Source organism: Trichosurus vulpecula, chromosome 5 (genome assembly GCF_011100635.1).
Source record: "Trichosurus vulpecula isolate mTriVul1 chromosome 5, mTriVul1.pri, whole genome shotgun sequence".
Taxonomy (NCBI): Eukaryota; Metazoa; Chordata; class Mammalia; order Diprotodontia; family Phalangeridae; genus Trichosurus; species Trichosurus vulpecula.
In genome coordinates this window covers 205,232,966-205,258,322 of record NC_050577.1, presented here as the reverse complement: position 1 = coordinate 205,258,322, position 25,357 = coordinate 205,232,966, and the positions used below count along the sequence as shown (strand labels likewise).

Genomic DNA, 25,357 nt, shown 5'->3' with positions numbered 1-25,357 from the left:
GTGCCACATTGCTTCTCAAATGCACTAAGTGAGAATCATCAAATGTAAGAGGAAATATGGGAGATGTGTGGAATGGGAATTCCACATGTGAAAGGAATGAATCACAGAACTCATCTGGTTCAATCTCTTCATTTTAAAGATAGGGAAACAGACCTAGGATCCTGAAGGGACTTGCTCATGGTTTCACAAAAAGTAGGTGAGGAATTAAAATCGGGTTCTCACTACAAATCAAGCTCTTTCCACTGTCATGATACTGAGGTCTCCTGTGCAGAACTCTCACCACTCCATGATGCATTTCCCTCAGCTAATTATTTCATTTATCATCTCAGGAAAATAATAATTAATAATAACAATAATAATAATGAACTCTAGATACCTTCTAGCTCTAAATTTGTGAAACTGTGAAACATTTTCCCCAGACCAGTGCAGCAAGTTATTCAGAACATGGAAAGGATCACAGGATTTGAAGGTCAAATCCTGGGTCAGCTATGTGACCTTGGACAAATGACTTCACCTTTCAGAGGTTTAGTTTCCTCCTAAGAAAAATGAAAACACTGAAACTGATGATCTTTAAGGTCCCTTCCAGTCCCAAACCCTAATGTCCAAGGAAAGGGCCCATATTTTTGACCTTCCCTATCCCCTGCCGGCTGAAGTCTTCTTGGCCTCTTGCTGGGAATGTCCCTAGATAATCTCTAACAGGAAGTTCCAACCCCCATAGCAAGGATAAAGAATTCTCGCTCCACTCCATTCCCCCAAGCTGGGCTCTCCCTTATCAGCAATAGACACTCAATTCTGGGATAGCTTGTTCATGACTTGGTGAACAGCTTTCCTCAACAGTTCTTTCAGATGCCGTGAGTAAACACTTAGGCTCAATTTGCCTGCCTGCAAATTAGGGTTAATGTACCAGTCTCACTGGGCCCCTGTGAGGATTAATCAGTGAAACACATTGCCTAGAAGCCTGAGAGCCCCTATAAATAATAGTATGTTTTTGGTTTATAGTTTCCCACATCCATAGACCACATCACCTACTTTTTGTTCTCAAATCAGAAAGGACAGTTTTCATCACCAGGGGAATATGCCTGTGTACTTGAGTAAATATGTGGAGTTCCTGCATGATTAGATCAATTTTAGTCATTATCATGTGTAGTAGGCCTATGACACCTTGAGCTTTAGTAAGACTGATTTCTCTTCAATGATCCCATGCTGTTGTTGGTACTTGAGACACTGGCAGAAAAGCCCTGTATCCAAACTGAGCTCCTAGGAACTTTCCCTCTTTGCTTAAGTGAGCCACACTTTGCTATACTTAATGTTCTATTGAGATTCATGAAGCTATTATCTGAAGCACTAGTGTTGTGCTGTTTCAAGAGTCAGGTTGGAAGTCAGAGGACCTGAGTCAGAATACTAACTCTACTATTCACTTCCTGTGTAACCTTGGGGCAATAATAGCACCTACTAAGCAGGGGTGGGTGAGAACCAAATGAGAAAAGATATGCAAAATGTTGGCTAAACCATAAAGCACTCTATACACAGCAGCTTTTATTGTTCCTTGAGGGTCCAGTGCAAAAAGCTCTGATCTGGAGGCGAAGGACCTGGGTCCGAGTTCTAGTTCTGTTACTTACTACCCAACCCTGATTACCACTCTAATCCTTAGACAATTTTTTTTAGTTTCTCGGGGCCTCAATTTCGTCAACTGTAAAATAAGGAGGTTGGAACTGAAGGCCACTATTATTATCCCCATTTTAAAAGATAAAGAGACTGACGCTCAGAAATGGTAAGTGATATGTCTGTCATCACACAGCTAGTTAATGTTGGAGCCAAGGTTTGCACCCAGGTCCTCCAAGTCTAGCATTCTTTCCATTGTATCACGGAGCCAGACTCATTGTTAATCCAATTATGCTTCTGGAGACACCAAGGAAAAGAGGCCAGTGGTAGAGTCCAAAGTAGACTTGACTAAACTTGACACCCCACCTATCCAGCACTCAAGAGTCCTGGATTCTGGACTGATAATTTATCAGGTTGTCATCTCTGATTGCAACTGCTATATGCCACAAAGCAATGCCAAGAGGATGACAGCTTCCTGATTTGAGGTAAGGAAGGGACCAGACAGAGGCACAATACTTGCCCAAGATGGAAGAGGCAGGAATCACTGTGATTTGGGAAAGGATGAGCATAGATTCTGAGTTATCTCAAGCATGTAAGTTATTTGAGGAAGAGGGATGAGTTTACTCTAAACATAACCAGCCAAGGTATCCAAACATTCAGAGTGGGATATGGCTTTAGACTCTGTCATGGCAAAAACCACTCAAAGAAAAGCAGGTCAGCTGGGATGAGTGGATTACTTTCTTGTGGCTTTTCTCTGGGAAAGAATTTGTTTGGAATTGTCAAGCTCTTGAAAACTCTTAGTTTGGGAGTGCCTGGCTCCCTTGGAATTAACACAGCCTCCTGGAATCTGAGGCTGATAGAGGGCTCCGGTGTGCTACGGCAAATGCCATCACACGTCACTAACATTTTGCCTGTTCAGGCTCAGACTGAGGATGATTGTGATCTCTAAAGAAACCCCTTTAAAGGCAGCATGCTTACAATAGAAAGTATCCAGTCAAGAGACCCAATTTCAAAACTTTCTTTCTGTACCTCTTCCATTCTCCTGCAGCCCCTCTTTTTGCTGAGAGTATAAGAGTTGTCATCTCTTTACTATTCATTCATGGATTTGATGAAGATACATCACTGATTCCCCTCTGCTCTCCAACACTCCCTCCACATTTATGCACTCTCCCATTCTGCAACTGTGGCTCACAAAATACCTAGGTGGCCCTTAAAGGGTTTGTAGGGTTCAGTACATGGTACCTCAGGTCTGATCATCTTCTACCTTTACTTCTCTTATTTCTGCTTTCATATCATTACCCCATCATGTGTTCTTGTACCTTCTGATGATCCATTTTTGTTGATATTATTAAAAAACCCAAAAACTTTAGGTCAGGATATTTAAAAAAACAATAACTCTCTAAACAGGGGGCAACTTATTTTATTACTTATTTTTCCCTGGGTAATTCTACTTATTTACTTTCCTTGTATTTCAATTGTTTGGGTTGTTTGCCAGTTGTATATTCTGTTCATGTGTGGGTTTTTTTTGGGGGGGTGGAGAAGGAGGTAACATATGCCTTATCTTATTAAATATCCTTTTGTTGTTGCGGTTGTGGTTGTGGTTGTTTTTGATTAGGCTCAAGTTTGTAGGGCAGGTCATTTAGTTTTGTATCTTGAGCTTTGCATTTTGGCATATACTATTTCATTCCCTCATGTAGTTTCTACTGATTGTAGAACAGTCTTGTGTAATTTGAATTTCTTTTTCTTTTGGATTTGAAGATCATTTACCTGGCTGCTTGCAGAATTTGTTATTTGTTGTTGGAATTCCACTATGTGTCTTAGCATTTAAAGAGTTCTGATTGCTGCATTTTTCTATATTAAGGAATTCTGGGTAATTTTCTTGCATGACTTCTTACACTTTCAAGTTTTTTTTTTTTGTTTTGGGGAGTCAGGTTCTTCTGGAAGACCTGTGATCCTTAAGTTATTCCTGTACATCCTGTCTTTGAGGTCAGAGATTTTGGCTTACATAGAAATCATATTCTTTTAAATTATGTTGCTTTTTCCCCTTCTCTTCTGACAGAATTTCTTTTGCTTCAATTTCTGTATTCCAAATCTGTTTTTCTCTCTTTCATGTCTTTAGAGTCCCTTTAGAGTCCCTTCCCCAAGTAGCTTCTGGGGCAAAACTTGTCCCAGCTAATTAGGAAGGATAGGAATGGTCCCAGTTCATTTTAGTTACCTTCCCTTCAGACCTTGCAAATTGTCACCCGAACTTGGTTTGTGGGATTGTGCCCAGTTCTCTGTAGACTTTCTCTACTTCTAACTCTTCATCTGCAGCAGATATTAATGTCTAAGCTGTAATGATTTTATTGGTAGTCTCTTTATTTGACTTATCATGTGCACTACAAAATGAGATAATCAATTGTCCCATGAAATTGTTTTTCTTATGGTTTTTAAGCACACAATGAAACCAATTCTGTCAGCAGTCCTTAGTAAAATTGTCTATAAATCTTATACTTGCTGTCCAGAGTTATTACCAGCAATTCAGGTATCCAGGATAGGCAGCACCAAAAATGCCCTCATATCAATTTTTAAAAGACTCACACAGGCTGGGAGTATAGTGGCATAGTGGAGTATAGTGGATAGTCACAGACTGATCCCATGGCTGATTAGTGCAGACGCTTTGACCTGCTCAGTTTCCAACATGGGTTGGTTTACCCCTCTTTAGAAAGCCTGGTGCCACCCTGTTCTCAGGGGCTCACCATATTGGTGCTGGACTGTGATTGTTTTAGTCCTACTGAAGCTCAAAACTCTCAAGTTCTAGTGACCCATTAGCCTCAGCCTCCCCAGTGGCAAGGATTTGAATAAGAATTTTAGCTGGACTTGTAGAAAGCCAGAGAAGCCAGGAGGCAGAGATGAAGGAGAGCATTCCAGGCATGGGCAACCAGTGAAAATACCTGGAGCGGAGGGATGGAGTTTTTTGTTCAAGGAATAGCAAGGAGACTGGTGTCAACGGAAGGAAGAATCGGGGGTGGGGGGTGGGGGGAGGCAGAGAAGGAAATCAAAGTGTAAGAATAATAGAAAGGTGAGGGAGGTCCAGCTTATGAAGGACTTTCAATGCTAAACCTTTTATTTTTAATCTAGGGAGCCATTGGAGTCTTAAGTATCGGGGTGATATGGTTAGACCTGTGCTTTAGGAAAATCACTGTAGTGACTGAATGGAAGATGGATTGAGTAGGGAGAGTCATGTAGTAGGCTGTCCAACCAGCAGGCTATTGCAGTAGTCCAGGTGTAAGGAAATGAGGGGCTGCACCCTGGCAGTGTCAGAGAAGAGAAGGGGCATATCTGAGAGATGTTGCAAAGGTGAAACCAACAGGCCTTGGCAATAGATTGGATATGGGGGCCGACAGACAGTGAAGAGTCAAGGATGACATTTAGGTTTTGAGCCTGGGGGACAGGCTCTTTGTCTAAGCCTAGCACATATTGTGAAGGCATATTGCGTATATGTATATGTATGTATTCACAATAAATATTTACTGAATGAAACACATTAACAGGAGTCAGTTGTGCTATGAATTATAATTTGTAAAGTCTAAATCTTTTCACAGTGGCATCTTTCAAGTCTTAGCTACCTGGAACCTTAAGAAATGAGGCATCACACTCTGAATCTTAGGTAGGGAGGCCTCAGATGGAAGAATTCGGAGGTGAGGGAAGGAGATGGCCTATGCTAAAAGGTTTAGCTATGTGCAAAATACGAACTAAGCCTCAAGATGGCTTTGACTTTGTCCTTCTCGATGGCTGATTCAGGAAGTAATAAGGGAAATTAGTTTGACATTGTGTCAGCACTCATCTAAAATAGTATTGGACTAGGAGTCAGGTCCCCTGAATTTGAATCCTAGCACCACCACTTGCCAGCTCTATGACCTTGGACAAGTTTGACCTCTCTAGTCTCTATTATTCATCTCTAAAATGAGGAGACTGGGCGAGGTATTTTCTATGATCCCTTCTAATTTTAAATTCTGTGATACTATGCCATATTGCCTATTGGAATATAAAATATTCATACAGAAAAATGGCAATAATCAACCTTTAAACAGAGTTGAAATAATTCCCCTACCACTTAAGAAGGGAGATTTTTCTAAAAACCCAGAGATTTAGGAGACAGTACATATACACCAAAGCTCTGATATCTATTTACTGAGAATGTCTGCAGAGCTAACTACAGGGCTTCTCATTTAGGAGATTTCTTTGTCTCTATGATGTGGTTACACCTTCCACTCACAATCCATCTAGGCCTACTCATCCTACACAGCTCTGGCGCATGTTTTCTTATAAAGCCTTCACAAGGATCTACCTAAGGGGCTGATAGCTTTATTCTTGATCTATTTATATTGTATGGACACCAATGGAATATGTGGGCTTTCCATCAGTTATCCTCTCTACACCCTCCCTATATTTGTTCAAGGAATACCAAGGAGACCAGTGTCAATGGAATGGAGTATGGGCTGGGGGGAAGAGAAGGAAATCAAAATGTAAGAATAATAAAAAGGTAGAGGAGGTCTAGGTTATGAAGAAATTTATGAATACTAAACATTTTTTATATTTAATCTTGGAAGTGATAGGGAGTCTTCTTTTCTTTTCTAGTTATATATTTCTTTGATAGTATCCTTTATGCCATTTCTCTTGCACAATTCTTGGTAGGTAATGGGTTACAGATTTCTCATACCCACCATGTTCCTTTTCATTGCCCTCTCGGTGAACTTCAACTTTAATTCTTTAGCTGCTGTAGTATTCCATGACACAAAGTCATATAGCACCAGTAGAACTCATGCTTGTTTTCTTATCCCATAAAATTCCCTTCCTGGGAGCAGTGATGGTAATTGCGACTTCACTTTGGACCAAACTGACTGAAGAATAAATTACAAGCATGGTACCATGGCCAGGTTGGAACCACTACAATTTGAAAAGAAGTCAGACATGTGTTTCATAGCTCTAATATTACCTCTCATGGGTCTGATGAATCTGCAGGATTTGCTAATAACTCTGGCAAATTACCCATTTACTAATCCTCCTGAAGGTAATGCAGTTTTGTGGTAGAGAGGGAGGGAGGGGTAAAACCTCCTGAAACCCTAAAACCTGCAGAGAGGAAGATGAGTGTACTTTCCCTTTGGTATTTCAGTCCTACAGGTAGGTTTCAAACTTTTATAGCTGAAATTTATAGGTTCTAATTAAGGCACCATTCTAACAAAACTATGAACATCTTGTCACTGAGTGCAAATAAGATCATGTGTTGAAGGTCTGCACAGGAAGTCTGCTATACATTTAATTTTGCTGTATGGTATGTGAATGTGATGTGAAATGAGCCACTTCTGCCTACCCTAAGTGGGTCATTGAACAAAAACAAATCATCCAAAATCTAATTTGATCTTCTTGAATTTGTCCAATGGAAGCCTGGGAGCAAAAGGGCCTGGAGCCATGGGAGGTTACCCTATGCTGGGTGAGTTATGGACACAGGACAAAAAGGTGTAGGGGAGGGAACAAGCATTTATTAGATGCATAATATGTGCCAGGCACCATGCTATGTGCTTTACAAATATTATTTCGTTTGATCATATGTTCTATATGAAGGTTACCATGCTATCTCTAGTGAAAAGGGATTTTATAGTTTCCTCTTCTCCACCATCCTCTGTAAGGTAAAGGTTTTTCTGCAAAATCTTGTAAGAGGTATGGTCAGTTCTAGAAGAAGGAGATAATAAAAGCCCTTATTTACAGAATGCTTTCAGGTTGAAAAGCACTTTTATAACAACTCCAGGAGTTGGACAGTGTATGGAGTATTTATTTTCCCCATTTCACAGATGACGAAACTGAAGCTGAGAAAGGTTACAGGATGTGTTCAGGGTCACAGGCTCATAGGATCGTAATTTAGAGCTAGAAGAAGCCTTTTAAGTCATCTAGTCAAACACTCATCTTACAGATTTAGAAACTTGAGGCCAAGAGAGCTTGGTGACTTATCTTCATATGTGGCAGGCCTGGGATCTGAACTCCATTCCTCTCAATACAAACTCAACACTTTTCCCAGTACACCACACTGATTCAAAGTGTCAGATCCAAGGCTTAGAGAGATAACTAGAAATTTTTTTTTAACTGCAGCGGTGGTTTAGTCATTCAGGAGAGCAACAGCACAAGTATAGAAACCTGGTGACTGGTTGTGCTACATGCCAACAGCAGGGCCACATACCACCAGTGGTGTGGGTCACTGTGGCAAGAAGTGCTGTCCCACACCCCACATCAGTGTCTTTATGAAGATTCGAGCCCAGGTCTCCCAGGTCACTTACCTCACTTACTACTTTCTATACATCACTGCTTCCAGATAAGTTATTTAACCACTGGTTCTCTACCTGGACTCATTCCTCAATGATAAGCATACTACCACTCCCTTATACTTTCCTTATGCCAGTTATTATGAACAGATTCAGAGTTCCTAATTCTTTCAAAGTTATTTATCTTTACTATATTGTTGTCATTGTATAAATTATTGATTCTGTTCACTCTGCATCAGTTCATACAAGTTTTCCAGAGATTCTCTAAAACTAGCTCATAGATGATTTCTTATAGCACAACAGAATGTCTTCACATTTACAAATCATAATTCATTCATTCATTCCTAATTTTATGGGCAGCCCCTCAGATTCCCATTCTTTGTTACTTCAAAATGAGCTATACATATTTTTATACATCCTTTGAGTTCATTTTGCTTAGGAATAATTTTTTTTTAAATCTACCCTCTCTTTAAATAGCCCTCTCCCCTTTCCCTCCTATTTCTCTGAGGAATAAAATATATTTCTGTACCCAACTCTGTGTGTACGTGTGTATTCTTCACTCCTTTGATGAGTTCAATGACAGTGAGGTTGAAATTTCAGCTGCACCACACCCTTCCACTTCCTCCTTCTTGTTTGTATGGATGTATACTTGTATACCCTGATTGCGTGAGATAATTTTCCCATACTTTCCTTTCCCTTTTCCCTCCAATGTATTCCTCTTCCCCCCTCTTTTCATTCTTCACTTAAGATAATCAATACACAACAAAACCACTCCCAGGCCTTGTTCTAATTATTCTCCCTCTATAACCTCTGATGATGATAGGTTTCAGAGGGAACACATGTATCTCCTTACAACATTTGAATATAAGCAGTTTGTCCTGTTTTAGTCTCTTTTTAATGCTTCTTTTAACTCTTATGTCTGAACTTCTAAGTTTCTATGCAGCTTTGATATTATCAAGAATGCTTGGAAGGCCTCTATTTCATTAAAAATCCATTTTTTTTCCCTCTGTAGAATTATACTTGGTTTGTTAGCTAAGTTATTCTCACCTGTAAACCTATGTACTTTCCTTCCTGGAATATTCTATTACAAATTCTCTGCTCCTTTACAGTGGTGGTTGCTAAATCATGTGATCCTGACAAATGTCTGCTTGACAGTTGAATTCTTTCTTTCTGACTACATTATTTTTTTCTTTGACCCAGAAACTCTGGATTTGGGTTATGATGTTCTTGGAACTTTTAATTTTGGGGTTTCTTTCAGGAGGTGACTGATAGGACTTGTTCCTAATTCTACTTTGCCTCTGATTCTAAGAGATCTGGACAGTTTTCTTTAAGATTTCTAGAAACAGGATGTCTAAGCTCTTTTTTTTGGTCATGACATCAGATAGTCCAATGATTTTTAACATTTTTCAGCTTGATCTATTTTCCAAGTCAGTTGTTTTTATGATGAGCTATTGTATATTTTCTTCTATTTTTTCCCCGTAGTTTGACTTTGTTTTAACATTTCTTATTGTCTCACGGAGTCATTGACTTCTATTTGATCCCTTCTAGTTTTCAGGGAGTTTGTTGCTTGGGCTACAAACTAGTTTATTAATTCCCTTTCCAATTCTTCCTTCCATAATTCTCATTTCTTTTCTAATTTTTTCCTCAAGTGTGGGGTTGTTGTGAGGATCAAATGAGATAATATTTGTAAAGCACTTAGCACAGTGTCCAACACATAGTAGGCACTATACAAAAGCTTATTCTCTTCCCCTTTCTTCTCTTTTTAAAACTCTTGCTTTACTTCTTTCATACATTCTAGCTGAGTTTGAGCCCAAGCTGTGTTTTTCTCTGAGGCTTTCCCTGTAGATGTTTTGGAGTCAGTCTCTCCCAAGTTGGTGTCTTGAGCTTTCCCAATACCACAATAGCTCTTTGTGGTGGAATTTCTTCCACTTTTTTTGCTCACTCTTCTAGCCTACTTCCTGACTTTCAGATGATGTTACAGCTAGGCTCTGCCCCATTTTTGGAGGTAAAGTCTGGGCTGGTCCAATTGATGCTTTTTCGGGTTATTGATCATTGTGTGATTAGTGGATCTCAGGGACCTGCAAGCTTTCAGTGATCCCAAAGTGGTCTGATCCAGGGCAGTCTGATTGCTGCCTGCAGTATCAGTTCTGCAAGTTCCTCAAACCTGGGTTTGGGTGTGAACAACAGTGTATTCAGCCTGTATCAGCCAGCTAGAAAGCTCTGATGGTTCAGAGTGACATGGCAGAATTACAGGCTCTCCTTTGGTCTGGGATTCCTGTCCTAGTTATTCATAGGCTGAGCTATATGCTGGAACTGAGACCCTTTTTTGCTTCTGGAGTGTGAGCCTTACTTGCTTTTGAGTCATACTGCTGCTCCTTTCTCAGTACACCACCCAGGGCCTCCCTACATAAGTTGCCACCTCCTGGTACAGGTCCACTTCTCAGTCTGCCTGAATCTGTGACTCAGAACTGAGTGGTGGATGATAAAGCTGCCAATTAACACCTATTCCCACTGCAGTGCCCTAGTATGGGTCATGTGATAAGACCTCCTCTTGTCCTGGTGCACAGCTTCTCCCTGGGTGCTAAGGTATCCCGAGATCAGCATGCTTCTAGCATAACCCTGTCCCGTGTCCTGCAGATCTCTTTACCTATCTCCCTATGCCTGCTTCTGTTGAACAAATCAATCGAAAACACCCAATAAACATGTAATGAGCACTTACTGTGTCCCAGGCACTGTGCCAGCAATCAGAATATAAAAAGATTCAAAAGACAGCCACTTCCCTCAAGGAGCTTATAATCTAATGGAAGAGACAACATGCAAACAAATATATACAAAGCAAACTATATGCAGGATAAATAGGAAATAATCAACAGAGCGAAGGCATTGGAATTAAGAGGGGCTAGAAAAGGCTTCCTGTAAAAGATGGGATTTTAATTGGGACTTAAAGGAAGCCAGGGTGGCCAGTAGGCACAATTGAGAAGGAAGAGTGTTCCAGACATGAGGGACAGTCAGAGAAAATGCCCAGAGCCAAGAGATGGAATGTCTTGTTGATGGAAAGCCAGGAGGCCAGTGTCACTGGGATGAAAGTATAAGAATACTGGAAAGGAGGAAGGTTTCTGAGTGTTAAACAAAGCATTTTGTATTTGATCCTGGAGGTGATGGAGAGCCACTGTAGTTTACTGAGTAGGCGAATGACGTGGTCAGACCTGAACTTTAGAAAAATCACTTTGGTGGGTGAATGGCAGGTGGATGGGAGTGGGAAGAGATTTGAGGCAGGCCGACCCACCATCGGATGATTGTGATAATCGAGGTGATAAGGTCCTGAACCAAAGTGTCCAGAGGAAAGAAGGTGGCATATTTGAGAGATGCTGCAAAGGTGAAATTGCCAGGCTTTGGCAACATGTTGGATATTGGAGGCGAGAGAGAGTGAGAGGACAAATTCTAGGTTGTAAGCCTATGGGACTGGGAGGATGGGTTTGTCCTCTATAGTAACAGGGAAGGTAGGAGGGGGAGAGGCTCACTATGACTTTTTCTGGATTTTCTCTGGTACATTTTCTAGATCTGTTAGAAGGAGGGTGTGTGTGTGTGTGTGTGTGTGTGTGTGTGTGTGTGTGTGTTGTTTGTTTGTTTGTTTGCCAGGGGCTAGGGGAGAACTGCTCACTGTATGGCTTTCTTCCATTCCTTCCCTATTACTGTCGAAGGTACCACCATCCTCCCAGTTACCCAGGCTTCCAACTTCTTTTTCATCTTTGGCTCCTCACTCTCACTCCATCTACATAGTCTATCCACTACCAAATCTTGTAATTTCTAATATCAAGACATCTTTCATATACATTCCCTTCTTCCCCCTCCTACAGCATCCACTCTCATTCAGACCCTTGTCACCTTTCCCTGGACTATTTCAATAGCCTTTTAATTGGTCTCCCTGCCTCAAGCCTCTCCCCACTTCAATCCATCTCCATTCAGTTATGAAAGTGATCTTCCTAACGTGCAGGTCTATCAATATGACTTTCCTACTCAATAAGCTCCAGTGGTTCTCTATCACCTACAGGATCCAATATGAAGTCCTCTATTTGTCATTCAAAGCTCTTCTTCTCTTGGACCTTTCCTATATTTTCAGCCTTTACTCCTTTCTCCACACTCTATGATCCAGCTACTCTGGCCTACTTTTGATTCTTTGAGCATGACCACTCAATCTATCCCCTGGGTCCATATCTCTGTACTGACTGTCCTCCATACCTGGATCGATTGCCTCTTAGTTCCTTGGCTTCTGTCCTTCAAGACTCAGCTCAGACTCCATCTTCTGCATGAGACCTTTCCCAGTTTCCCCTGTAGCTAGTACCTCTTCTCTGAGATTACCTTCCATTTACTCTGTTTATATTTTATATGTTCCTAGTTATTTGCATGTTACCTCTGCCATTAGAATGTAAGCATCTTGAGATCAGGGACTATTTTTGCTTTTCTTTGTGAAGCATTCTCTCTGGGCTCACTCTACAAACTCTAACTAGCACTTGGAGATTGTGTCCTCAGAGGGTGGCTGACTACTGATCCCCTTCACTTTCTAGGAGTAACTATGAAGGATTAAAAAAAACAAATTTAAGTACTACCACTCATGCATCCCACACCAGAGTGCCACCACCATTAGCTATCCAGTTAGCTCTCAAAAAGGAATACTGATTGATGGTATAGTAAGAACAATTGGTACCAAATCATCCTACTGAAAGTTTAGGACACACTTTTCTACAAGTACATAAAGAGTCCAAGGGAAGGTGGGCTCAAGCTTAGAAAGCAATGTGGAAAAGGGGTTCTGGGATGGATGGAAGTCCCTTTCCAGAGTCCTCATGAAGTTCTCTGGAGGACTGTGAAGCTGGGGAACCTTGCAGAGTCCTGGTGCTGCTAATTTCTTCACCCAGAAAGCTCCTCTGAAGCTGCCTGTTGTTGGTGTGTCTAGTAGTTCTCTCAGTCTCTCTGATACTATGGTCAATGGTTGGGGAAAGGAGAGGAATAGGAGTGCGACATTCCCTTTATGATGACCTTCCTTCCTTCTTGCTGCTTTCTGTTATGGGGAGAGGATTGACTCTTCAAAGCCCTCCCAAAGCTTCCATCTTGAAGCACTTGCTGGGATATCCTTCTCTGATATACATAGGCACACGTGTGTCCAATTCCTTCAACCAGTCCCCAAACACTTTATCACCTGACTTTATCCAGTGGCTCTTGAAGCAGTTCACTGCTTGAACCTAGTTTACACCTTTGATTGAGTAGTTGATTCAATAGCGGTCTTGGAATTGTTCACAGCTAACTTCTACATTTGATCCTGGAAGGCAATCAAAGAGGCATTCTCATCTGATAAAGGTATCAGGTTGTACAACATTTTCTTAGTTACATTAATTGGTGTTCAGAGGTGAGAAACATTTCTCTTTCCTTTGTATCCTCAGTGCTTACTATAGTGCCTGGCATACAGTGAGCACTTAATAAATGTTTTTGGACCAACTGAAGTTAGAATGATCTCATAAATATATTTATCCTGGGGTATTCAGAGGATCCTGAAGGACTCTAGGAACTTCCAGTTTTAGCCCTATCTACCATGTAGGAAGTAATCCCAAGCCAGAGACCAATGGAAGAGGCAAATGACACATTCTTTGCCATCTCCCTTGAGAGGTGTGGAGTGTAGAGCACATTTCTTAATTGCTTTGAACTTTTCAATGGCCATTAAAATAAGCCTCTGCCAGTCTCTTCCCTTCCCTGCTCCCCCCCGCCCCCCCACCAAGTGAGAATTAAAAGAACCATTTGACATTTTAAAAATCTAAGTCAGTGTGACATCTCTCACATGGCAAATGGAAGACAGAGGATTACCTCGTACTCCGTATTCCACAAATGCATGAACCAGTTACCTGCTCACAGCGCAAATATTTAATCCCAACAATGGGCAGGACTGTATAATATTGATTGGTATGGCTTACAGTTTGACACAAGTTTAACACCTTATTATAGTTCTATAACTGTATCTATCTATGTGCAAAAGAACTGGATGGCCAGTAAGCAGAGGAATTGATATTTCTCCACTGATTATATGGCCTTGTAAATGAGGTCCATGAACCAAAATGATTTCAATAATTCAAGATTTCACCAGGTGCTCATAGGTGGAGCCTTTATTCAAGTTACTCAAAAGTATTAGATTATCATCTGTTGGTGGATCCTGGAGTCTTGCTTAAATAGGCCTCCAAACTTTCCCTTTGCTATATTAGGTTCTTGAATGCTTGCCACCTTCTTCAGGTTTACTCCACCCTGGGTCTGTGATCATTTAAGGTACATCCGTTTACTTGAAAAGACCAGTGACCTCAGCTTTATGTATTTGTCTTTATCACCAGCATATTCCATTGCTTCATGAGCAGTTTTCAAGAAGGGCAGTAATAAAATATTTCATCAAAGAAATGTATGATAGGAAGAGAAGATGGGCTGGCCATTCATTGGAGATGGCAGGTAAATAGCAAAGTGTTCTCACTGGTATACTCACAATGTCAGATGAAACTGAGGAAAGCCCATGGTGAACTTAAGGGAGGATGCATACAAAAGCGGCAAAGGGTGGACAGGCAAGGATGGGCTCTGATGAATACTTACAGGGGAATCCCAAGTTGATGATATCAAGGATTCATTTGATTTCATGAGAAAAAATTTCTTGGACACTAGAAACTTTTTTCATAGAGCCATGTCCTTCAGGACTCAACCAAGATATTGGTCTACCCAAAGAGAATATATACATCATCAATATATAGAATATGAGCTCCTTGAGGGCAGAGACTGTTTCACTTTAGTGAAACAGATAAAGTTTTGTATTTCCAGCACCTAGCACAGTTCATGGCACATAGTAGATGCTTAATGAATTTTTGCTTTTTGTGTTGGGGTTCAAATGATATCTACATGGGAATGTGCTTTGGAGAGGCTGAAAAAGCTAAACATAAGGTCAGTTGGTAGTATTACCACTTTAATGAAAACCTTCTTTGAAGTTATATTTTGATACCTTCCTGTGGCATGGAGGTGACCCTGGGTTCATAAAAGCTAAGATAGTGAATTACAACCTCTGGAAGTTTTTATCAAGCTTTACAATCTTTCAATACAGACCCAGTGATGTCTGTTATCTGAGCACAAACCTAATTAATCCCAGAGGGTCCTATTACTAGAAGGTTGGCCATCAGGTGATGGAATTTTTTTGGCCACAGTAATTCATAACGACTGTCTGCTGAGGTGTGGAGAGGGCCATTAGCTATACCAATGATATCATAGATCTCTTGGAATTTTGAAGTAATGCTTTAATGAGATGATTTGTTCTGGTATGTCATATTGTATTCAATTATAAAGGGCAATGCGTATTGTTGTTAACAGAGAAGTGACCAAGAATTCTGATTCCTAGGCAAATTCAATTTAATGGGAAGTAGGGTGGAAGGAGAGGAGAAGGTGGGAAACAAAGGACAATCCATTCTGATCAGGGTGAAGTTATGCTGGGAGAAGGAGCAAATCCATCTGAAGTTTTAAGTTTTCATTCACCATCCATGTCACACTCCCTAAGGTTCTCTCAGCTCTTCTCTTTTCCTCTCCTCTCCTTCCCATTCTTCCCTTCTCTTCCCATTCTCTCTCTTCTATTTCCCTTTCATCTGCTCTTCTGTCCTTCCCTTCTCTTCCCCTCCTCTCCTAGCTACTATCTCTCAGTAACCTTATTAGCTCCCATGGGTTCAATGATCATTTCTATGCAGACAACTCCCAGATCTATATTTCCAGCCCTTGTTTATCTCCTGAACTCTAGTACTACATCACCAGCTGTCTGTTATACATGTCAGACTGCATGTCTGTAGGCATCTTAAACTCAGTATGTCGGAAATAGAAATTGTTATTTCCCCCTCCTCCACCCCAAACCCACTCCCATTCTGAACTTCCTTATTTCTGTTGAGGGCACCACGAGCCAGATTTGTAACATGCACATCGTCTTCAATTCCTCACTCTCCCTCATCCCACATATCCAATCATTTGCCAAAACATGTCATTTCTGCCTCCATAACATCTCTTGCATCTACCCCCTTCTCTCCCCTTACAGCACCATCATCTGAGTTCAGTTCCTCATCACCTCTGGCTTAGTTTATCTTAATAGCCTTCTAATTGATCTTACTGTGTCAAGCCTCTCCCCACTTTAATTTATCCTTCATTCAGCTGCCAGAATGATTTTCTTACACAGGTTTGACCACATCACTCTCCTATTCAGTAAGGTCCAGTGGCTCCTATAACCTCAAGGATCAAATACAAACTCTTTTGCTCAGCATTTAAAGCTCTTTACAACCTGGTCTCTTTCTGCCTTTCCAGTTTCCTCACACTTTACATTCCTTCATGCAATCTGTGATCCAGCCATATAGTCTTTCTTGCTATTTTCCATACATGATACCTCATGGCATAAAGAAGGTAGAAGAGAGGTAGAAAGTATTTGGGAAGCAATTTGGTCTCTGTGTGGTATTCTCCAGTTGTGTTAGGAATTGCCAGGTTTATCAGGTATATTACCTTCAGTCTTCTACTAGACAAAGCCCCAAGGTCATACAAAATTATTTCAAGATTTTTATACAGATTATCTCTGTTATCTTCATCTCTTCTCATAAAGAAGTATTTGTCAGGTCAAATGCTATTTTGTTAGCTGTTTTTCCAGAAGGTTGGCCACAAAAGGAAATATATATATATATATAGCCACAGCTAGAAATGGCAGGTTAGTGAAGTGACCATTCTTTATTATTGACCTACAGAGTATGTGAACAACCATTAACTCTAAGCATGAAGCTATGAGTTCAAGACCACCCGTGACTCCATAGGGCTATTAGTGCCATCACCCTGAATGCCAAAATATGCATCTAAACTGCAAATCTGATGAGCCAGCGGGTTCATTACCTCATAATCTTGATCTGAAAATTTTAAGCAGATTAAAGACCTTTAGTTTCCTGTCTCTAAACTGGTTGGTCTTGATTATCCTTAAGATTCTTTTCAACTAATCCTACAGGAAGTAAATACAATGGATCCTTGCTCAAGAACTGAATATGGCCCTTTTGTCATCATTTACATTGTTGTTTGAGGTTACTGCTTCAGGAAGTTTCACCTACTGAGTATTATCCATTCTCCAACCCAACCCTTCCATTCAATGCACTGTAGTATTTGCTGTATTTCATATTTTAAATGCATTTGTTGCATCTATTTTTAAGACTGTCAATCCCTCGATATTCTTTATCATGTACTCTTAGTGCTTATTACAAGACTATGTAACTGTGGGCACCTGATACTTATTTATTGACTGACAGCCTGAAGGACTCAGAATCTGTCCTCTAGACCACCTAAGTCTAGTCCTTAATGACACTCAAAATACAGAAACAACTGTTTTCCCCAGTCCATTGGATTCAATACAATTTAGAATGAGGTTCATCTTGCCCATTACAGCTTTGTTGGCCTAAGCTTAGAATTAATCAGTAATTCTTATTGCTGACGCATCAAGTGCTTCAATACACGTTCCTCCAAGCCCTGTACAAAGTCCTCAACTTCTATAACTCCTGTCCCTCTTACTTCCACCCACTTGGTCTTAGTCTACTGGCTCATCTTGGCACACTGATTAAAAGAACCCTACTGATTATAAACGAATTCATTTCCTTAGATCTGACTATTAATAGCATGCTTTCCCCCCCCAATGCATCCTTAAGACTCCCAAAATCAGCTAGTGTACCTCTGCTGATGGATGTTATAAGCTGCAAGGTCTTTTACCTGTGATAGTTCCATAACAGTGTGAATAACACTTCCCTCCCTCCTTCCCTCTCCCCCTTCCTCCTTTCGTCTTTTCCTCCTTCCCTCCTTTTCTTCAATCAATCATTATCAATCAGCATGCATTCATTAAGAGCCCGTCATCATTCTAGGTATTTAAAGACAAAGAATGAACCAATTCCTTTTATAATCAAGCTTACTACATTCAAGCATGAGAGTCACTGAATATATATATATATATAATATACATATATACACACATATTTATGTATATATACATATATATGTATAAATATGTATGTATATATACATATGCATGTATATATATATACACACACATACCCATACTCAGAATAAATATAAAGAGACTAAATGCAAATAAACATAATTAGAGAAGGAAATACAAACTATTAGAGTAGCATATAATATGACCTATATTCTTAAAAAGTTTGTAATCTAGACCTGCTAAGGGTGATCCAGCAGGTCATAAGCTTGTTTTCTGTAAGAAGGATGGCTTCTTTTCAGCATTTCACTGCTATTGGTGTCCTCCTCAGTTATTCCCACTAACTGTCGACCAACTTGCCAACAGGGCAAGGAAGCCAACTTGGCTGAAACAGCAAGATACCCTAAGAGAGTTACATGAGGTAGTATGTACCATCTGGTCAAACTACCACATCCCTCCCCCACCACCTCAACTACTATCTCCTCTCAGACACTGATGGGGTCAGGACCTTGAGCTCAAGAGCCTTGGAAATAGCATTGGCCCCCAAACTACTAGATTTGATTTCAGCCCAGCTCCACTGCTGGGAAGCCCACCTTCTGCACCACCACCAGCAACAACTGGTACCCAGAGGCAGATGGGCTGAGGAGTGACCTCCACACCCCACCCTTCCAGGTCATCAGTCTTGTTTCTGGACTAGCTCTCACAGCCATCATATGGGAAAGGAACTCTTGTGCAGAAAGGGCCAACCATCCCCACCAACTACCAACCAACTGCTATATAAAAGGCTAGACAAGTCAACCTAGCTGAAGCAGCCAGGAATACTGAAGAGACAAAAGGCAGTTTGTGCCGGCCACGTCAAACCACTACCACCACATTGACCACCATCTCTTCTCAGACTCTGCTAGAGATTCCCCAGGACCCTGAACCCAAGTCTTGGGAATAGCATTGCTTCTATGCCAGTGCCTTCAGCTACCATCCTGGGAAGCAATTTTTGTCACCAGTCAATTGGTATTCTCAAATGGCTCCACATCAGAATCAGATATGATTTTATCAGTAGAAATGACATTTAAAAAGAAGTACCCAGGTCCACAGGTATTACACATTGCACATATTTTTGGACTTTTTCAATATATTGATCAATTGTCCCGATTCTTTTCTCTTTTCTAAAAAATACCATTTGTTATATGGGATGACTCTCTGGGTGAGGGAGTGGGATATGATGATGCAAGAAACAGAAGACATTACCATCTACTTTGCCCTTACACCCTAAGGTCCATGGAACTTTTCCATGTGATTTGCAGCTGAAACTTTTCATATTCGTTGCTCCCCCTATTACAATGTGAGCACTGTGAGAGGAGAGACTGTCTTGTTTTTCTAGTTGTGTCCCCCCAGCACTGCTTTGCATGCTTAATAAAGGCTTTATTCATTTATTCAAATTTTTTCAATAGTTGATTTTTGTATTTTAGTATATTTGTATTTGATCATGAAGTTGTAGCTATTGAACGGAAAAGTACTGGAGCAGTCATAGGGACCATTTAGTTCAATACCCTTCTTTTATAGGTGAGGATACCCCATAGAGGTTGAATGACTTGTCCAAAGTCATACAAGGTAAATGGCCAAGCTGGCATTTATATTCAGACTCCAGGACTCCAAGTTCTGAATTTTTAAGTTTTTTTTTTAAAAGAGAAATCATTTTTGAAAAATCTGCTTAAATAGAAATTGTCTCCTGCACAAAAATGACCTGGGGATAGTCAATAAAATCAGTCAGTAAACATTTATTAAGTACCTACCATGTGTCAGGCACTGTACTAAGTGCTGAGGATACAAAGAAAGGAAAAAAAAAAACAGTCTCTGCCCTCAAGGAGTTCACAATCTAATGAGGGAGACCACATGAAAACAACTCTGTACAAACAAGCTACATACAGGATAAATGAGAATTAATCAACAGACAGAAGCATTAGAATTAAGGAGGATTAGGAAGAAATAGCACATAGAAGCTAGTGGGTGGTAAAGTTTCTGTAGTCTTTTTTTTTTTTTGTCAATTGTTCTACACAAAATCGGGATGGGAGCTGGCAAACACAGAAAAGAAGCATTGGATGATTCATCCTCTGAATCAACTGCGGTCAACTCATAAAAAAAGGCACCTCTTTATTTCGGAACCAGATCTCTGAACCTGGCTTGGCCTCATTTTCTAGCTTGACACTGGACTCCTCATCTTTTGGATTTTAATGTTAGCCTTCTCCTGAGTGAAAAACTGGCCTTGAGATTCATTCTTCTGTCTTGATGATTCTCTCCCTCTCCTTTTCCCTCCACTCATCTGATTTTGAATTCCCACTGAGGGTATTTCTCAGTCAGGGACTATGCTTAGTCCCCTATCCAACCTAGCAGAAGACACAGCTGCCTCTGCTTGCCATTCATTCATTCATTCATTCATTCATTCATTCATTCATTTCATTTCATTTCCCCCTCAATTATCACTGGCCCTGTCCCAGACATAGCTGAAGTACTGTATTTATAATATTGGTTTATATGTATATTTGTATATATGTATGTATGTATGTAAACATTACTTACTTGGCACTCCAGATACTAGCCGTAAGGGGCGCAGCACTCGGAAAGCCCTCAGGGCCTTTACATCAAATCCAGCCCCTTTTCCTCCTAATGCGTTTGCCCCATCTGCTTTGGTTGCTTGTTCTAAAATTGCACTAAACAGCCTAGAAAAGAGAAAAAAAGGATGCTCTAAGGGAAGCGGCAAGTTGTATTTTTTGTGCCCCAGAACTCTCAATTCTTCTCCTTTATCTCTTTCATGATGTGGAGGTTTCCATGTCTTACTACCCCCATATGTACCCTAGAAAGATCTAGGGCTCTTTCCATACCCCACTATTATCCCCATTCTTCAACTCCTTTATTAAAAGCTCCTCTTAGATCTTTCATTCATACTAAATCACATTAAGGTATAATTGACTGATAACAGCTTAAAGTTTTACCCTTCTGAGAGGGATTTGCATTTCAACAGGGATCAGTCCTAAGCTAAAGGGATGAAACTCTGACACTTGAGGTATGGGGGAAAGATTTCCTCATGTATCAGGGCTTTATCAACCGCTTAAAATAATAATTATTGTGGAATACAGCAAAGCTAATTGATCTAGCATAGGGAATTAAAGCCATGACCTGGGCCTTTTCACCATTCAATAGACATTAAAGCTTATCCACCATTATGAAAATGCATTGACTAGATCAGGAGGGGTTGGGCACAGAATTGGATATTAAAAAAAAAAAAAAAACCTCTCAAACTTTTGTTTTTTTCATAAAGATGCTTCTGAGACACTGAATGAAACAAGGAGGAATAAGAGACCTTTAATAGTAAGATGCAGCCACGTGACAGCAGGGTTGCAGGAACAGCCCTACCTGGAGGTAGAGGAATGGATTAGAAGCTTTCTGGAAGACCACTAAAGTCTTAGGAGTCATGATTTGATCAATTTTATTCTCCTTAATGTAAATGATACATTAAATAGGATGCCTTGAGAACCTCAGAGCTAATAACTGAGTTCTGATGAAACTTTCTTTGTATGTGACTGAGATGAAGAGTCCAGATCAGATTAGAGTAAGGACTGTCCCTATTAAGGATTGTCCTTGTATCAGGATAGTACTTGTGGGTGCTTGTGAGACAGGTGAACAGGCATTACTATAATGGGATGTTACCTTATACCCATAAACAGGGTATGTTGGGTATTCCCAAGCTCACCCTAATGTTACAAAGAAAAAAAATACCCTGATATTTTTAAATGTATCACTTTAAGTTAGTATTTTAAAGTTTGTTATTTGAAAAAATTTTGTTGTTTTAATTTCTCTAATTCATTTGATGTCCTTTATGACTGAGATTTCAATAACTGTTTGCTTTAAAATAATTCCTTAGGTATATATCCTAATGGAATGTGCTGTACATGCCTCTGCTTGTTATATTGAATTTATGTGAAATTTGCTCTTGACAGTGGCTACGGTCACTGTTCTGAGGGTCTCTCTTTTGGGATAGGAGTCAACAGTTCTGCCATTTACTGTGTGGCCTTGGTAAAATGTAGAGGAAAGAATAGTGGTCTTGGAATGGATTCAAATTCCTGGTCTGCCAGTTACTAATTAGGGAGCATACGGTCAGTAAAGTCACTCCAAACTCTTAATCTGCTCATCTATAAAATGAAGGGATTAACCCACATATTTTATTTTATGCATTTACAGACATTATTCTAAGAAGGGAACCATAGGCTTTACTGGTGGTCCATGACATACAGAGAAGGTTAAGAACCCCTGGAGATGTTCTTTAAAGACCCTTCTAACTCTAACATTCTGCTATTCTGTGATTTCAGCTTTCTGGGTCTCTATTTCTCCATTTGTACAATGAAGGGCTTAGAGTAGATAATCAAATTTAAGAATCATCTGTTAATGAATGAACCTACTCTGTGCCAGGTTCTGTGCTAGGTGCTAGAAATACGAAGACAAAAAAGAAATTGGTCTTGCCCTCAAGGTGCTTATATTCATTCTAGACCAGTTGTGAGGTGATGGTGAAAAGGTTAAGTTGAGTCCTGAAGGGAGATAGAAATTCTAAGAGGCAGAGATGAAGAGAAAAATAATTCTAGGCATAAGGCATAGCAATAGCCTATACAAAAGCTGAGAGGTGGAAGCTAAAACAGCATGTAAGGGGAGCATCAATCAGTCATGAAATCAGTCAACGAGCATTAATAAAGCACCTACTGTGTGTCATGTACTACTAAGCCCTGGGGATATAAAGAAAGGCAAAGAATAGTCCTTGTTCTCAAGGAGCTCACAGTTTCATGGAGGAGACAACATCCAAACAATTATAGTGCATGTACAAACAAAATATAAGTTGGCCATAATTTTAGAGAGAAGGTATTAGCATTGAGGAAGATAAGAAAAGCCTTCTTATGAAAGGTAGGATTTTATCTGGGACTTGAAGGAAGCCAACGAAGAGGAAGCCAAGGTGAAGAAGAGAAGGAGAAAGAGCATTCCAGGCACAAGGGACAGTCAGTGAAAATGCCCAGAGTCAGGAGATGGACTGTCCTGTTTGAGGAATAACAAGGCCAATGTCATTGCACCACAAAATCTGTTAGGGGTAGTAAGGTAGGAGAAGACTGGAAAAGGAGAAGCGGGCCAGGCTATCAAGGGCATTGAACACCACATGGGATTTCATACTACATGTGAGGAAATTGAGGCCCAGAGGAATGAGGTGATTTGCTCATATAGGTGACAGAGGGAGCTGAAATTTGAACCTACATCTTCCCTACATCTAAACCCAATGCTCCCTTTTCTATACTGTGTCCCATTTTAGAACTTCTACCTTAGATAAGACTGATATATATGGCAGTAGATTTATTTCTCTTCAAAGAAGCACAGAGTAATCTTGTCATCCCAGGGTCATGGTTTACTAAAGGATATAGGCTACCATATTGCAAGGGAGATCAGCAGCTGCAAAAACCTGAATCTTTCTTTGGAAAATTATTCTTTCTAGGTAAGTAGGCCTCTTGGGGATTGTTGGTGCTTCAGATTGGAAGAACTTTTTCCTCTAACATGGCCCTTCCTTCGGCACCCTAACATCCTCCTTCCCACCCTTCCTATCTCCTACCATGGCAACCTTTCAAGGGTCATGTAGCTTCAGCAAAGAATATTCTGTCATATGAATTAAAGGAGAAGAAAAGGAAAATATTGCTTTTGCACTGGTTACTCAGAGGGCATGTCAAACTCTAATCTATCTCTAGGAAGCCACAAACCTCTACGTGAGCACAGACCAAAAGAAAAAAAGAGTGAGGGAGGCAGAGAGTACCTAGTATAATGAAGGACTCAATGCTTTTCTTTGTGCAGTACTATAATGGGTACAGAAAAAAAGGATACTTTTCTGGTGTGGGATGAAGAAATTTCCTCAGTCCTAGATTTTTCAGATAAAAGAGGGGTATCAAGAGTTAAGATCATGCCATTTCTAGACTAGAAGCAGGTGTTCAGGAACAAGCCAAAGTAGAGAGGAAAAATGTCAAGGGTATTGGAGTCAGGGGAGGAGAACCTGCAGTCTTAAGGTCCCATGTGGCCTTCTAGGTCCATGGGTATGGCCTTTTGACTGAATCCAAATTTTATAGAACATATCCTTTTATTAAGGGGATTTGTTCTGTGAAGTTTGGATTCAGTCAAAGGGCCACACTTGAGGACCTAGAGGTCCATATGTGGCCTTGAGGCCACAAGTTCCCCACCCCTGCTCTTGGTAAACAACCAATTGGCCAAAAGTCTGTGATGGAGTACTCTAGTGTCCAAAGCCACCTTCTAAGATCTGGGAAGGCTGATATTTAAAGTGTGATGACTTTAAATTGCCTTTGTATGATATTTTCTTTAGGTCAGTTATCCTGGCAGCAGGCCCCAAAGGGGGTCCATAAGCTTCTTGCACTGTGGACATCTAGGGATTTTAGCTATACTCACTGTGAAATGTCTGTACTCATGTCTTTGGATGTGATCCTACCTCACAGGGCCCCAGTGAGGAGCAACAAAAATCACACTTTGATAAACTCATTCATTGAGAGTTGGAAGAGACGTTAGAGGTCACCTACTCCAACCCCTTAATCTTACTGTTGAGGAAACTGAGACCCAGAGAATTTAAGTGACTTGCCCAAGATCATATAGCAAATAAATGACAGAAACAGGATCTGAACCCAGATCCTGACTCCAAATCCAACATTCTTTATACTGTACCGTGCTGTTTTACAGATGAGAAAGTGCTATCTCGATGGAGAATGACTTCATAGCTGAAAGCAATAACAATAATCTCCCACTGGACTGAGCTAAAAGGCAAAATCTACCCTGGGTTCTTTAGTGATGTCTTTTCTATGTTTTCTCTTGTCACCTAGAATTGGGTCATGCACTGTGGGAGCAGTCAATCAATTTTAACTGAATTAAATCAGCAAAGAAAGAAATGAAGGTACTCAGCTGGAAAGAGAAAAATGAACCTTTGCATGTCACCCTTGGCCTTCTATTAGTCCCAGCAGCAGCCATTCATCCAAGGGCTGCAATTGATAGTCTCCCTCCTGAAATTTATTTTTTATGATTGTGGAAAAGCTGTCCAGAAAACTGAACCCTGGGGAAAGTGTTGAACTGATAGCATTTGGGATCATTTGTAGCTGTATTCATTTGTCCTGAAGACCCCTCTTTCATACACAAATTGGAAGAAATAGCAGAAGCTTCCAGACTCTGGTGTCTTATTTCTTTTCTACCTATTGAAGTTTATTCCTTCCTTCAAGACTCAACTTAAATTCTTCTTCCTCTATGAAGTGCTCCTTATCTCCTAAGGTGAAAGTGATGTTCAGTAAATAGTTCCATCATTTTTTAGTTGTGTCCAATTCTTTGAGACCCCACTTGAGGTTTTCTCAAAGATCCTGGAGTGGTTTGCCATTTCCTTCTCTTGCTCATTATA

The 25,357-nt window shown here is 40.4% G+C and overlaps 1 protein-coding gene across 4 annotated transcripts in view; it reads right to left on the bottom strand.

Annotated features, from left to right (window-relative positions):
• CACNA1C (calcium voltage-gated channel subunit alpha1 C) overlaps nt 1-25,357 on the bottom strand; it is a 1,048,429-nt gene that overhangs the window by 342,751 nt on the left and 680,321 nt on the right. For all 4 annotated transcript variants that reach the window (XM_036758696.1, XM_036758693.1, XM_036758694.1 and 1 more), the window contains exon 5: nt 20,470-20,609. In XM_036758696.1, coding sequence (XP_036614591.1) covers nt 20,470-20,609 — 140 coding nt within the window. The remainder of the gene's footprint in view (nt 1-20,469; nt 20,610-25,357) is intronic.